This window comes from Hyalella azteca, unplaced genomic scaffold, assembly GCF_000764305.2.
Source record: "Hyalella azteca isolate HAZT.00-mixed unplaced genomic scaffold, Hazt_2.0.2 contig5630, whole genome shotgun sequence".
Classification (NCBI taxonomy): domain Eukaryota; kingdom Metazoa; phylum Arthropoda; class Malacostraca; order Amphipoda; family Hyalellidae; genus Hyalella; species Hyalella azteca.
The window spans coordinates 1-15212 of NW_025935813.1; the positions used below are offsets into that span (position 1 = coordinate 1).

General features: G+C 38.9%; 1 protein-coding gene across 1 annotated transcript; it reads right to left on the reverse strand.

Moving 5' to 3' along the window:
• Nucleotides 1–8225: 8225 nt before the first annotated feature.
• Nucleotides 8226–13638, reverse strand: LOC108668324. Its single transcript, XM_018155514.2, has 5 exons — nucleotides 13615–13638; nucleotides 12626–12697; nucleotides 11002–11124; nucleotides 8649–10309; nucleotides 8226–8370 (listed from the first exon to the last, which is right to left on the reverse strand). Exons 4-5 carry the CDS (start codon nucleotides 10244–10246, stop codon nucleotides 8268–8270), a joined length of 1701 nt encoding a protein of 566 aa, XP_018011003.1. The 5' UTR covers nucleotides 10247–10309; nucleotides 11002–11124; nucleotides 12626–12697; nucleotides 13615–13638; the 3' UTR covers nucleotides 8226–8267.
• Nucleotides 13639–15212: the final 1574 nt, after the last annotated feature.

Sequence of the window (15212 nt, forward strand, 5' to 3'; positions counted from 1 at the left end):
ACCCCCCATTTGCAAACTATGACACTTTCCTCAAGTTTGTCATTTGCATATGTAACTAAAAGAGTTCTACTACAATGCACCAAAACCTGGAGTTATTTGGAGTTATTTTACCAAAAAATATAATTGATTTTACCACCCGGTCAAGTTACCCCAAGAGCAGGGGTAACAAAGACCATCACTTTTTTTGAAATTACATAAAGACTATGAGAGGAAGGAGCCAGCAATTTATGGTGAGTGAAGCTAGAGTATAGACCTGTATTTTGCATGTTTCAATTCAAGTTTAATTTAGCTAGTAAAAACATGGCATCATTTATAAAAAAAAAGTGGTCTAAGTTACCCCATTTTATGGTACTTCTGTAATCTATCTTGGAATGCACAGTAAAATAATCTGTAATCTATCTATAAATGCACAGTAAAATAAGCGCAAGAAACAGGAACTGGCACCCCAGTTAGGGGAAGCCATGTGTTTGAGCAAATCCGTATGTCGCATCATTCCAAGCAACTTATGCTGGCGTAGGTATATATATGTGATGGCTTGATGATACTGCAGTACTGGTAGTCTGGTTACTCTGGTACCTTCAGTCATTTAGTAGTAAAGTACTGGAATACAGTTTTTTGGATGTTCACAACAAAGCCCCATGTTTTACAGTATGAATGACATTCATCCAAGACCCAAGTATCTCTGCATGAGAGATTTGGCAGCATGCATACTGGTAGTTGGGCTCTGGCAACAAATGATGATATCATCAGCATACAGCAACACCTCCATGCCTGCAAGCTGCAAAACATCCATTAGCAAGAGATTGAAAAGGAGAGGACTCAATACAGCACCAAGGGGCAGGGGCACCCCTGCCAACAAGGGAAGTGGGTGTGGTAGCATTCCATTCACTCTAACACAAGCAGAGTGAGAGGTCAAGTTACTCAAGTAGGCATGAAGCCATCATGACATAACATCACTTATTACAGCTTGGGCCAGCTTGTAGAGAAGTCCATCAATCCATACTTAATCAAAGGCTCCCTGCAGATCTATATAAACAACCAAGCATACATCAGATGCTGCTTGAGCAATTTGCATATGTCTCTCCAGTCTAATGAGAACATCCATAGTACCCTGTTATCGTCAAAATCCAAACGAGTTGCTGACAGGAGTTCCAAGTGATCAACAATGTACGAGCAGCTACCAACCATTCCAGCAGCTTTCCTAGACATGACAGCAGTGTTATTGGCTGGTGTTATGAAGGAAGGGAAGCTGGGAAGGATCTTTGCCAGGTTTCAGAATTGGAAGAACAACTCCCTCCTTCCAAGATGTAGGGAGGATACTAAGTTGAAAGCTTTGATTGAATAAAGTCAAAATAGATCCATGGTGCTCATACCCTAGTGCTTTCAGGAAGCTTTTACAGATGTCATCTCCACCTGGCAAATTGAGTGAGTGGCAACTCTGGAATCAAGCTCCAGTAATGTTTAGTTTTGTATTCTTGCTCCCTACATTGAGTGCCTATTGTGATCATGCGATGTGCTCTGGACTTTGTCACGCTCTCTTCACTCTTCAGTCATTCAACAATCAACATTCACACTTATTGTCATGCCATTGATGGCAAACCTATCTCCTAGAGTTTTGAAGCTACAGCAATGAGACATATACCATTCGATTTGTAAAGGCCATACAAACCTATTGAGTAAGTGAGTAACAAAGCCCTTTTTCTAGATTTGTGCATAGTTTGGATTCAAAATGGGGGAAGGGGAAAATCTGAAGAAAATGAGAACGGGAAAAAGCGTGTAAAAAAACTAAGGCAAAAATTGGGCTTAGTTATTCGATTGGTATGGTCTTAACAAATGAAATGGTATATCTTTCAATGCTGTAGCTTAAAAACTTTAGGAGGAGATAGATTTTTAAAGTAGGCTACCCCCTTCTTTTGTCCATTTTCTGTGAATTTCAAGTTTTCTATTAATTTTTCTGAAAAAAACATACAAACATATCTGCTTGTATTTCAGTTTTACATACAGGTATGTGTGAAGACAGTGAAGTTTCAGAAAGATTCATTAGTATTTAGTAAATGTGGAAGTTTTTCTGGAGGGTAGACACCCATCTTAATTAGCTAAGTTGGGAGCACCTAAGTAACCTACGTTACCTAACTGCTGACCATGGGGGATGGGGCATGGGCGCATAGTGACAAACCAGAGATTTTTTAGAATCAGTTCATTTTTAATTTTTCTCATTTACTCAAGATTTAAACCAATTTCTTATGTATGATAATGCTGGTATCCATGATACTTTGCTTGTCTACTTATAGGACTCAAAAATGAACTTGAGGGAGAGTCTAAAAAACTCTCTGCTTTGCCACTATGCATGATACTTTACTGGTCTACTTATAGGACTCAAAAATGAACTTGAGGGAGAGTCTAAAAAATTCTCTGCTTTGCCACTAGGCCTATGCATGATGATGGGCAGTAGGCCAAGCTGAGTCATTTGCAAAAGAAAAGCAATATCTATCATAATCCTCTTCACTGCCATTCAATAGCTGGACAGCAATCAAACCTTATCTACGGTTCACTGTATATCTTCCACATGCACGTTTGTAAAAGGCAGTGCAATATGGCAGGAAGCCTCTGCCTCTGAGGACCAGTCCAACTGTCCAATGCGGCCGGCGGCCCCACGCAGCACGCTCCACAGTCCACGCCAGATTTCTGAGTTATACCTAGCTGTCTCAATAAATTTTTCATTTGGCTTCACGGTTTTTTATAATTATGGGCTTCACGGTTTATCCTTATCAGTACACTACTTTGCCTAACTTTCTAGTAGTAACTCTTGTGCCTTGCCTAACTCTAGCACCTGTTGAAGAGAACACGACACGCAGGCGGTGCTTCGCTTCCAATACTGCTCAGCTGCTCCGGTCGGCGGTCCTCCGGCTCCGGTGAGGTCCGCATACGTTTCGACTTTCGAGTCATCATCTGCTGGGCGGATGAGGGGTATGAGGAAGGAGTTGAATCTTTCCCGCCAATAATCTCAGTTTCGCATAAATGTCTGAGTTGCGAATCGGTTCGGTCATTGTCAGCTCTGATGCGTTTGGTAAAGCTCCAGAATCAATAGGATCTTGACCCTCTGATGAATTGATCATTGAGGGATCGTTTAGCACTTTCACAAATTACAACGATAAGAAAACAAAGGTTTACACTACATGAACGTCCTCTTTCGACAACGGTTCAAGCTTATCTCCCAACATTAGAATTAGCAAACAAAATTTGAATCTGGTAAGCGCTTGTAATAATTTAGTCAAGCCGTTAATGGTCAATAAAACTTAAGTTACATACGCTCTTAGTGATGTGATGTCGGCGCTGAAGTGTAGGCATGTGGATCGTTTATATAGCAAGCGAAATAATGGTCGTGAGTGGCAAGCGGCCTATTGTTCGTTGAAGGCCTTAAACAGTTTAACTTAAAGTACCATGCGGATCATCGCCGATGGCAGCGGAGTGGCCTGTCCATCTCGTCACGACGGACGTGTCCTGTGCAACAGGATTAAGTTTCTCTTCTTTAGTATCGAGTTCTCTTTATGTTGATTTTTTTTTCTTCATGCACCTAGTGGCAACACTCTAGGAACCATTCATTAGCCGCTACGTCTCGCACGTCAGTTTCTTCTCTCGGTTCACGCGACGACTAGGTCATTTGCTGTCATGCCTTTTCCAGTATTCCAAATTTAATAATTTGAAATTATCACTCGATCATTATCGTGACTGTTACATGTATATTATGTTCATTTATTTTGTCATTTGCTTTGCACGCAGATTTATTCGATGAGAGCTGGCTGGTGGATGAGAGCTGGCGGGACCGAATCGACACTTTAGCGAACTCAAGCGCGAGCTCAAGAGGCAAACCTAACTTCATTTTCAACTTACCCAGTCATAAATCCATAAATACCGAACGGATTTCTTTCAAATTTGAAATATAAGTAGATAATATAAGTAGTTTGCGGACAGGTTTATTTCAGATTTTTACATCAAATACTTTTATATTCCCTTCCTTTATATTCCCTTCCCTTGAACACCTAAGCCGCTGAGATCACCGCTCTCTGAAAGCCGCTTGCTCTCAAGTCTGTAACAATTTTGAACAATCAAACAATTTGTACAATTTTTACTCAATTTGATTTCGGTTTTTTAACTTGTTTTTATCTAGCTCTTGCATTTCAAGATGGCTGGTCAGAGAGGAAAAAGATTAATTGAGAAGGCTTCCAGTCCTGTTAAACCGAATGCGAAGATCAAATCGCAAAATGAGCGAGAGGAAATTTGTAAATTTTGCAAGCTGGTTTCGATTAACGTCAATGATGCTACAGTGGCCTGTGATCGTTGCGGGGATAACGTATTCTAAGTCATCTCTTTGTTGCGCCTAACTACTGTGCCAGTGTGACATATTCTACTTACCGTATTCTAAGTCATCTCTTTATTGTACTTAACCACTGTGCCAGTGAGACACATTCTATTTTCCGTATTCTAAGTCATCTCTTTATTGTACTTAACTACTGTGCCAGTGTGACACATTCTACTTTCTTTATTCCTCGTGGCTTTGCCTTATTGTCTGATTTATAGCTAGTTATTCTTGTGTAATGAGAAATCTAGTGTTTCACATGAAAAATCGAATGCGGAAAATTTATCTGGATGTAGAGTGTCTTGACTGAGGCAGGACTGCTAAAGATCCTAACACGAGATTAATCTTCTATATATTGCCGATACCCAGTCAAAAAATCTGAACCACCGCTTCGACAAATTCATATTAAAAAAATGGTCGATTAAAAATTATCTCATCACTCAATTAAGAGAGTTCACTTCTTGGCATTCTAAGTAGCAAATTTGTTGTGTTCTTTCTTCTGATTTGGATATTCAAAACGAAAAGAAGCAATCTGTTACTTACACGTTTTTCATCTTGAGATAAGGTTAGGTTGCTATTATGCCGTGGTCACATTTAACACGTCGAGTGCAGCACAACCCCTCAGGGCGGCCAGATGGCTTCAAAACGATAAGTCCGCGGACAAAAAAGGCTTCTAATTCATTATATACTAGTAGATTTGTAGGTTGCGGTGCATAAGTTTAATTTCGTTTTTTGTTCGTACTTTTTAAATTTTAATGAGGTAGTACTGCCATCAGGGGCGCATGCCGGAGGCCAGCTTTGCTAAACTTCACACTTAGTTCATATTTCTTTCACTAGGTAAGAACGCTAGAGTGCATAGCGGCCTATGAAGTCAAGTGCTCAAAGCCATAGTGCCGGATGTCCACAGCCGCAACTTAAGCTTGCCAAAGGTAAACATGGCCATACTGCATCTGGCCAAACGTCCTCTGGCCTAACCTCTTCAGGCCTAACCTATACGAGCTGCAACTTTTCTCCACCCAAAACAAACCTGAGCGGACCTAACCTAACCTCATTGGCTGCAAGAAGTTAGAAAGGCGGTCCAAGTGCGCTGGTAGAGCCAGTCATTGGCTGCAAGAAGGTTGTGAGCTGGGACAGCGTGAATATGTTAGGCCAGAAGAGGTTAGGCCGGAGTAGGTACAGCCGGATGGGGAACTGCTTGCATATGAGCGAGCATGCTTAAGCAGTGGCTTAAGACCTACGGCGCTATTATCTTTCGACAGTGTGTCGCTTGTCTGGATTACGGAGTTCAAGCGTAGTCTGCGGCTTCTAGGTCTGAGGCTGAGTAAAGTTAATGCATAGTGAAGCTAGGCGTTGGCTCTATGGCTTATTTAAGAGTAAAATTTGTGGCCTACGGCTGCGCCCCCCTGCCATCAAACATTTTTGTCGGCCAACGCAATCGTAAAAAACTAAATCGCGGAATTTGTCCGGAGAAAAAGACCTGCAGTCCCAGCACCTCACCGGCGGGTCATGCCGCCCTCGACGTATTAATGAAGAGCAGTAAAAGCCCTCATCCTTAGTATAGTATAGTATCTTCGGCATTTAAAGAGTAGGCCGAGATAGGCCTGTCACCGATTCTTGTGCTTTTCTTGACCAGACTGGCCTTTTGATCAGATCTTTTCAACGGAGGGTAGATCTAAAATCGATTCTAGATATCAGTTGTTCCGTAGGGTACGAGGCATTTTAAGACTAAACATATGCTCTTGCATGGCCTTGTCTAGTCTGTTCTTGAACGCGTTCATACGTCCTTAATCCTTAAACGTCCTTAACAAATAAATAAGTCTTCCTTAAACAAATAAAATAATTCATGTAGAGCAGTCCCGATTATGAGCCAGATACGGTGCACAAACTGGGCGAATATGACCAAGAAGAAAAATACCATATTCAAGAAAGCCTAGACCAAAACGAGCATCTTTTGTTGGAAAATGGGATTCATTTTTTTAGTATAGTAAAGTATCTTCGGCATTGATGAATAGACCTGGATATGCCTGTCGCCAATTCTTGTACTTTTCTTTACTAGTTCGCAGATCTAAAAGACCGGCCTTTTGATCAAATCTTTTCAACGGACGGTAGGCTTAAAATGATTTCTAGATTTCAGTTGTTCCGTAGGATACGAGGCATTTTAAGACTGAACATACTGTATATGCTCCTGTAGCTGTATGGCCTTGCCTAGTCTGTTCTTGAACGCGTTCATACTCGGAGCGTCAACAATATCTTCAGGGAGGCTGTTCCACATGTCGGTGACTAGCAGCGAGAAGAAGTGTTATCGCATGGATGAGTTGCACCGCAGTTTTTTAGCCCATTTTTTAATTTATGGAAAAAAGGCACTATTGTGCTCGCCATGTCCGTCCATCCGTCTGTCTGTCCGTCCGTGACTTCACGTTTTCGTCGACGAGAAAATGTGCTCTCTATCACTCACTGCAATGAGTACCGAGTTAAATTTTTTCATTTAGTTTATAGCTCACTGAGACGAGGCGAGGAACTGATGACGCTCATTAAATTGCGTTCGGATGGGTGGGATACCTAACAACTAAAATTTATTTCAGTCTTTCAAGACCCGCAACAAAATGTCATCCGACTAATTCTGAGGTATCAAACCGGTCAAAAACACACCCAGATACAAGAATGCCAGCAGAGTGATGAAGATGAAGGGCATTCATCGAAATAAAAAAACTGTAAATTTGACAAAGCTACTTCAGCCTAACTTTTCCATTGATCTTCCTCGTCAGGGGAATTTTTACTCCTTTCATTGCAAGGTTGAAAGTTGCATCAAGTTGTAAGATTACTCTACTTGTCCACTTTGCAAAGATTTTTATGATTTCCTTGTATTTTGTTTGATAAATTCAGCATTAAAAATTTTTCGTTGCTAACTTATTAGCGACACTAGGATAGCTTTAGTTAGAGCTACTCTCACGTCTTCAGTTACAGATAAAGTTAATGATGTGAAATTTGAATATTTGGAGAGACCGTCAGACGCAAACTGAACTGTAACCGCCATAACGTACGGAATAACTTACCTCGTTTGACGTTGATCTGCGACGATTATTTCACTCAGATAATTGATATTTTTATCGTTATTTGAGGAGGCGTCGAATTGAACTACTTAATTTAATTTGTTAAAGTAAATCTATCTCAAACTAAGGCTGTGAACTTGAACTTTTTCACTTAAATTTCGATACTAATATTTTAAGCGAACGACTTGATGATGACATTTTGAACCGTGGCAAAAAATGCCAATATTTTCAAAGCATTGTGAAGTGAACCGAACTATATATAATTAAAACAATGATACAGAAAGGACGGCGACACACGAGGCACCCGGCCACCACAACGTCTAGTTTGCAACTACCAACCTGCCAACCTGGCCCAACCAATGCCGCTTGCCAAGAAGATTCATAACAGCGCCATGTCCATCAGGGGCCATACTTTCAAAGCGCTAAGTAAACGTAAGTACTTACGCTCTATTTTCTTGTCTAGGATTGGTGGATTTCGCTTGAAAGGCCGTCAATGATTGGCTGATGAACTTACGATATCTTAACTTATTTTGAAAGTTTAGGCCCAGATACACAATAACCTTTCGCAAAGTACTCAAATTCACGATAAAAAACTGTATGGAACTAAAAATAGGTGCCGGGCTAAGTAAGCGGAGGTTCTTGAATAAATATTTGTGTCGACCATTTCGTACGACCCAAAGTACAGCTGTCATGGCGGTCTCCACAACGAAACATTGTTGAACAGTGCTCGATGTAGATGCCAAAATCACTGAAAATTTAAAGAAATTACGCGATAAATAAGAACTGAGGAGCAATGATAAAAGAAGATACCGCGAACATGTGTATTTCACAGTCACTCGTTGTCACATTGCTTCTTGACATCAATCAAATGTGATCTTCTTGCCCTGGAAGCCCTTGATAGCTCCCGAGTTCTGCTTCTTGGCAGCCCACGAAGGATGTAGTAGTTCAGAGTCGTCGTTGGAACTGCAGATAATGAAATGAGAACCTTATTAATGAGTATTTTTGAGAAAGAATTGTGCTGATGAACGTGTTTATATTGAAAAACTGTAATGGTTTTCTTCTCACTACACATTTGTGAACAGTACCAATAGATAGCTTAGATTAGCTCATAGTAAGAAAAGTAAATAAATGATCAAATTACATATTTCCATCTTCCACGTATTCATTAAAGATTGAAATATACGCGATAATAATTCAATAAAGTACAAGCAGCAATAAGCGCTTGGAAGGTGGTAACTCACCGGGTAGCGGCGTATGGTGCTGTGCTCCTTCCTCCTCTCTGGGCTCGTTTGCCTCCGCGTGTCCCACCTCGACCTGTGCCACCAACGTCGAATTTTCTTCCTTCAACCAACTTTGCATCAGGCAATCTGCCGTTGTGTTTACCACGGCCAGGTGTCGTGCTGCCAAAATCTTCATCAGAACCACACTTGGCACGCGGCCGTCCGTCATGGCGAGCTCCCCGACCACCTCGAACACCGCGACCTCTACCGGAATCGCTCATGGAGCCATTTCTTGAACTTTCACCTCGTGCCTGCTTAAAATTCTTCGCATTATCGAAGATGAACATTGAGTTAAAGTTGGCTCGCTCATCTTGATCGTCGTCGCTAACATCATCGTCCAACATACCTTCCTTATTAAGTTTCTGGGCTTTTTCATAAGCGATGGGTCGAGGGATCTCAGCAAGCTCAGTTTCCATCTCCAAAACTCTATGGGGAACAACGGAATCATCGATTCTTGCTGCATCATCTTTGGTATTTTCATTGGTATTTTGAGTGCCTGAACTGAAACTAGCAACAAAGAAAGATGACTTAGCAAGAGGCTTATTATTCTTGTTGTACAGTGATGCAACAATTTTCAGATCTAACGCATCTGGCTTCTTGGCTTTCTTTTCTGGAGACAATTTGCCTCTTTTAGTTGTAAATCCTGTCTTCTTAAATAAACTAAACAATGAAGGATGGCTTTTCTCAGTATCAGCGCCCGAGTCTAATTGGTATTCATTTGACAAGTTCACAGATGACTTAGCAATGTTGTCGCGTTCAGCCGATTTATTGGAGTCAGCGCTTTTTATTTTCAATTCTGAATCCCGTTTTAACAAGGCTTCCCTGCTAGGAAAGAATTCATCCGATTTTAGAATAGTCTTCTTATTTGATGAAAAATCTATTTCACTATCGTTCAAGGAACTGTCACGTTTCCTTTTCCGATTATCAATATTTTTTTGTGAGCGTGCAAACTCGAATTCACAAACATTTGATTTAGACGACACCGATTGAGAAACATGTTTGCGTTGTTTAGAGACATTACCATCATTAGTAAATAATGATTTCGTAGTGTCTGGCATAATATCGATATCCTCGGCATCAGAAGAGTCTTCTTCGTTCCACTTTCCTAGCTTAGCATCAAGTTTTTCGAAAATTTTATTCCGCAGTTCTAGTTGCTTGAGATCAGATTCTTCATTAGGAGCTACATTACCTTCTTCATCAGACGATCCCTCATCATCAAGAGAAGAGGCGCAGTCTTCATCCGAGAATTCGTGAGCTTCAAGCGTCGTCTTCTCTGTATCAGACGAGTCTTCAGTCTTTTTCATGCTCATTTCTTCCACATATGATGCAAAACTTTGCTTTTCCTCCCCTTCATCAAGGGTTTTAAGGTACTCTTCATATGCTGCTCTTCTGTCTCCAAGCGGACCTTGAGCCAAGGCCCACGCTTTTTCCTTTTTCTTTCGCTTCTCAAGAGTTTTCTTCATTTTGACAACTTTGAGATATAGACGCTCGGCAGCTTCAAACTCCTCACCTCCTATTTCCTGAAACAGCTTGAAAAGTCGACGTTCGTACTCCAACATGCGAGACTTCTTGTCATTCTTCAGCAGTCGGAGTTTCTTCGAGCGCCGCTCTGCTCCAAGTACCTAGAAACAATTAATGTAATAATACAAATTAAAAAAAAATGTGGTGACTAATAACTCAGAATTCTTTGGTAACTCCAGCAATCAGAATTTTAGAACGTTTCAATTGTTCATCAAATGAAGTTGCCTAAAAAATATTTCATTTGCAATTGGATGACAACAGAGAAGGCTATTTGCTATAATCAAATTTAAGAGTAAATGAATAAGAAATTTGATTAAAAACTATTTGAAAATGCAAATGCAACATTCAACAAATTGACATAATTTCCACATAGTACATATTAATACAACCTTGAACTATTGCTTGATTGCATAGTAAAATAAATAGAAAGGAAGAATATCAAATATAATAGAGTTTCCTCGTGGAATAGGTGTCATGATACGCAAATTAGCAGATGGTTATATTAAACTTAGGATCATTCTATTATAAAAACTTAATAGCAAAGAAAACACCACAAAAATTCACAGTATCTTTAAATTGAACAGTGAATTTTCACTGTTCCCTTTACCACGTTTTACTGAATTTTCGAACTGACGATGGAGCTGGACTCCGAAACGTTTTCTTTAAAGATACTATGAATATTTGTGGTGTTTTCTTTGCTATTAAGTTTTTAGTGAATTTGCGATTCAAGCAAACGAGTGATATTATTACATTCTACTATATACATAACCAAATATCTGGAAGTTCTGCTAACCTTGACACAAAACGGTAGCTGTGATACAGAATCTCCAAATTGTTTCCTGAAGAGCAGCTTCTGCTCCACCACGGCCTTGTGTTCTGCAAGACGACAGATGGCACTCACTCCGGCACCAGCTCCCTGCACATAAAACATGCTCATCAAAATATAACTCAGTACTCACTGCAGTGAGTGACAGAGAGCGCATTTTCTCGTTGACGAGAACTTGAGGTCACGGACAGACGGACGGACAGACGGACAGACAGATGGACGGACAGACGGACGGACAGACAGACAGACAGACAGACAGACAGACGGACGGACAGACAGACAGACGGACAGACAGACAGACTGACGGACATGGCGAGCACAATAGTGCATTTTTTCCATAAATGAGAAAATGCGCTAAAAACGAAAAGAGAAGTCATGACAGATCAATAACTTGAGTGAACATAAGCAGACCAGTTTAACCATTTTCTGGGCAAGCATAGAAATATGCTGAAATTCAAGTAGAGTGGTAGAAATTCAAATATTTAAATGAATCGTAGAAATTCATATATGCAGAAATCCTGGAACAAGTAGTAGAAAGTATGAACAATTATAAGATATATCTATATTTACTCTGATGCAATTTAAAAAAATTTGCATATTGAAGGAGAAAATCACAGTTTAAGAAGCAATAAAATATGGTCATAATGCAAAAAAAAAAATTCTTTGAGTGATTCAATTCTATCAGTTATTCTGATTAATTGAATAAATATTTTAATTCTTGGTTATGGTAAGGGGGTAATTCTATGTTTGGAATGATGGTTAGATGAATGGCAAGTGGCAGAGGCATTGTAATGTAGAATTAAGCTGGTGCAATGGTGGGGTCTTTCAGAGGGGATATTCCAAGTGATATGTAATAAGTATATGATTACCTACTTGCTCACTATAAAGTAAAACTCGCTATAAAGCTCACTTTTTCCTATCAAAGCAATAGGAAAAAGGAGCAATATTTTATCTAGTCTATTTATCATCTAAAGGATGATAATGATATTGTAAATCAGTATTCAAGCTAGTAGTTTGAGGATCAAACTACAATCACAATATGTAGCTCAAGTTATAGAGCCCAATGAAGCAAAAAGAGTTCAATAATCAGTAACATAGAGAGATAAAGCCTTCAAAAAGAATGGCAAAAGGCACTAAATAATTAATCTAAATGACTGCTGCATAATTAATTCTGTACCTAAATGGGAAAATAAAATACTCCAAATATTAAGTGAATTGTGGTTACAAGACAGAACATTATTCTGCAAGACTATATAGCAAAGGTAAGGGCTGTCAGGAGTACAGTAAAATGGGGTGACTTGAACCATTTTGATTTCTAGAAAATAAAACCATATAACTCAAAAAGTTCTTGCCTTACAAAAATTATGTTGATGGCTCTAGAAGTACCATGAGATAACCAACAACTGCAATGAAGGTATATTTTATAAATTTACTACGTCATTATTTGTATAACAAAAAGTATCAGCACTAAAGATAGTCCCAGTCACCCCATCTATGGCATACATCCAATTTATTTCCAACAAATTTTGACAAGCCATGTCAGCAAGATCTTGTGATTGGATATTATGAATGATGTTCTCCATGTCCATACCTCCTTGGTTGCAGTTTTGAAGTCTTTGGAGTTTAGCAGGACAAGTTTCCCAACATCATTATTTCTCAAATTCTGGAACATAATTTGAGACACATAACATGGTAAAAAAAACATGGAACATAACATGGTAAAAAAAGGAATAGTTAATTAAATGAAGTGATTTCAAGAATAGAAACTACATAACAAGATACGATAAAAAATTTGTAATTATCTCACCATTTTTTCAGTTGGCACATTAAACAGCATCTCAGATCTTATAGAAGGTTACTTGTGTTCTCAAACATCAATGTTATAGTAATATTAACAGTTTTCAGAGACGCTGTTGAAACTTGAAATAGCAATTTGATTTTGCTTCAAATTTTGATCATTTATATATAATAACAGCAGTGAATAGAGTATTAGATGGTGTCTAAATGAAATGTAGGCTACAAGTAATGCAATAAACAAAAGATTCTAGCTTCAAGATGCAGTGAATACCTATTGTCAATGTCATCCAGAACACATTTCAGTAGGATGGTCTATATTTGAGGCTCAAACAAATCAATATGCACAGAAATATCTCTAACTTGAGAGAACTATTGAGATGGTAGCATCAGTACAGGAAGATCAGTTGCTGGAAATGTTTATGTTGTGGCCCTTATGCAAAATACATGTATCTTAAATGAATTAGACATGCCTCTTAAACTTCTTCTTCAATAATTCAATTAACTACTGCTTTCAAGAAAATTCAGAATGTTGCTTCAGAAGGGTTTTGTACAGGCAAAAATATGTATTGCATTTATCCAGAGAGATGAAAGTTTTCCATTTATTTTTTCTTTGTATGATTAATTAGACAAATTTTATGCTTAGCAAATTAAGCTTCAATTAAAATAGTTCTCATCTGTCTTATGCAGCAAGATGTTCAAATAAAGTGATATTGTGTACTAAATGCAATATATAAATTGTCCAAAATGAGTAGTACTAATGAAAAATATATAATAATGACTTACTTTTAATGTTTTAACTTCATTTTTCAATTTAACTGCTTTTCTTTTGTTTTTAAGTGCAGATGCTGACAAATTTTTTTGATCTTCCGAAGAAACATTTTTTTTCACCAGGGCTTTGAGTTTTGCGATGAGTCGGGCGTGATGATGAATGATGCTGATGCGTGCCATTTGGATGCTTCCTTTCATTGCCAATAACTGCACAGATAAAAAAACTGAAATTACTAAAACTGGTTACATTTCTAAATTACACAGGAGCAATATCATCAAATTTGGAAAAATCTGCAATGCACTCAAGAATAAGCAATATGAGACATTACTTCATCACATATTAACCATTTTGGAATATCCAGCTGAAATTTCCTAAAATAGCAACAATTGTTTCATGGGCAATTTTTATAAATACCACATAAAAACCAGCTTTTTTCTATTTTTTACAAGAGTAATTAATTAAAAAAGCCATAGGAATGGTCAAACGGATGAAATGAGCCAGATTTGTAGGTGATTTTGTCCAATTCATGGGCCACTTCTGCCAATTTTCTATTTTGGCATATAGACAAGACAAATTTTAAACAAGATCAGGCAAGTAGACAAAAAATGAGTTTAAAAAATCAATTGTTTTTTGTTTGCCAGTTGCCACTACACTCACATGTACAGGTACCTTTTTATTTATAAACCCTTCCCAAATTTTCATAGTAAGAATTGTAACCAACTTTTTCAATACTCACAAATTTATGCAGTGCTTCTGGAGTGAGATCAGATGTCATTTTTAGGCTTTTACTTACAGCCTCACTCTCAGTCTCAGACAAAGTTTCCATAGGAACACTCATATTTATTCCACTTTATTTAGCAGTTTTCAAGGAGGGAATATCAAGTTAATTCCAAGATTAGAATTTGATTTGATGACGGTTTGAAGGTGAAAAAGTCATGCACCGACTGCTTGTAACACCTGGACTAAGCAATGATTATTTAATTCTTGTCTTAATCTTTCATTTTCAGTTTCTTTCTTCTTACCATTGGTGCATGCTCTCCACGTTTGTCATCAGTGATGAGAGGGGAATAGTCATTGGACCTAGAAATCCCCAGTGCTCTTCATTGGCTATAAGGTAGTTAGACTGATTAGAAATAGGAATAAATAAGATAAGAATAGGGGGATTTGGGGGTTGAGATGCAGAGTTTGAATTAAGGGGTGGAGCTCGAGCCGCCTAGCACGCATGCGCGGGACCGGGGGAGTATTTAACAGGAGGTAGCGGGCGACCGCGGGCAGTCACGCGGCGGCGTTAGAGAGAGTCGGACAAACAGTGAGTGTTTAGACACAATCGTGGTGTTCGTTATTTTCTTGGATCACGACGTCTCTTCAGACAATTCAGCCGACCACGATATATATAANCAATCGTCAGCTATGGAAAGATCGGGTTCCAAAGGCCGGATCCCTTGTGAATCAAGTCACGAAAAGTTCAAGAATCGGCAACAGGCCATGGGCCTATTTCTTCAGCGCCGACACTTCTATTCTATTCTATTCTATATTGATACGGAAAACGTGACTTCATTTTCAATTTACCCAGTCATAAATTCATAAATAAAGAACGGATTTCTTTCAAATT

Bases quoted from the DNA above. Each gene is read 5' to 3' on its own strand.
- LOC108668324 (XM_018155514.2), bottom strand. From the start codon at position 10,246: ATGTTGGAGTACGAACGTCGACTTTTCAAGCTGTTTCAGGAAATAGGA. The intron at 8,371-8,648 runs GTGAGTTACCAC...CATTATCTGCAG, and splicing joins GCACCATACGCCGCTACCCG to TTCCAACGACGACTCTGAAC.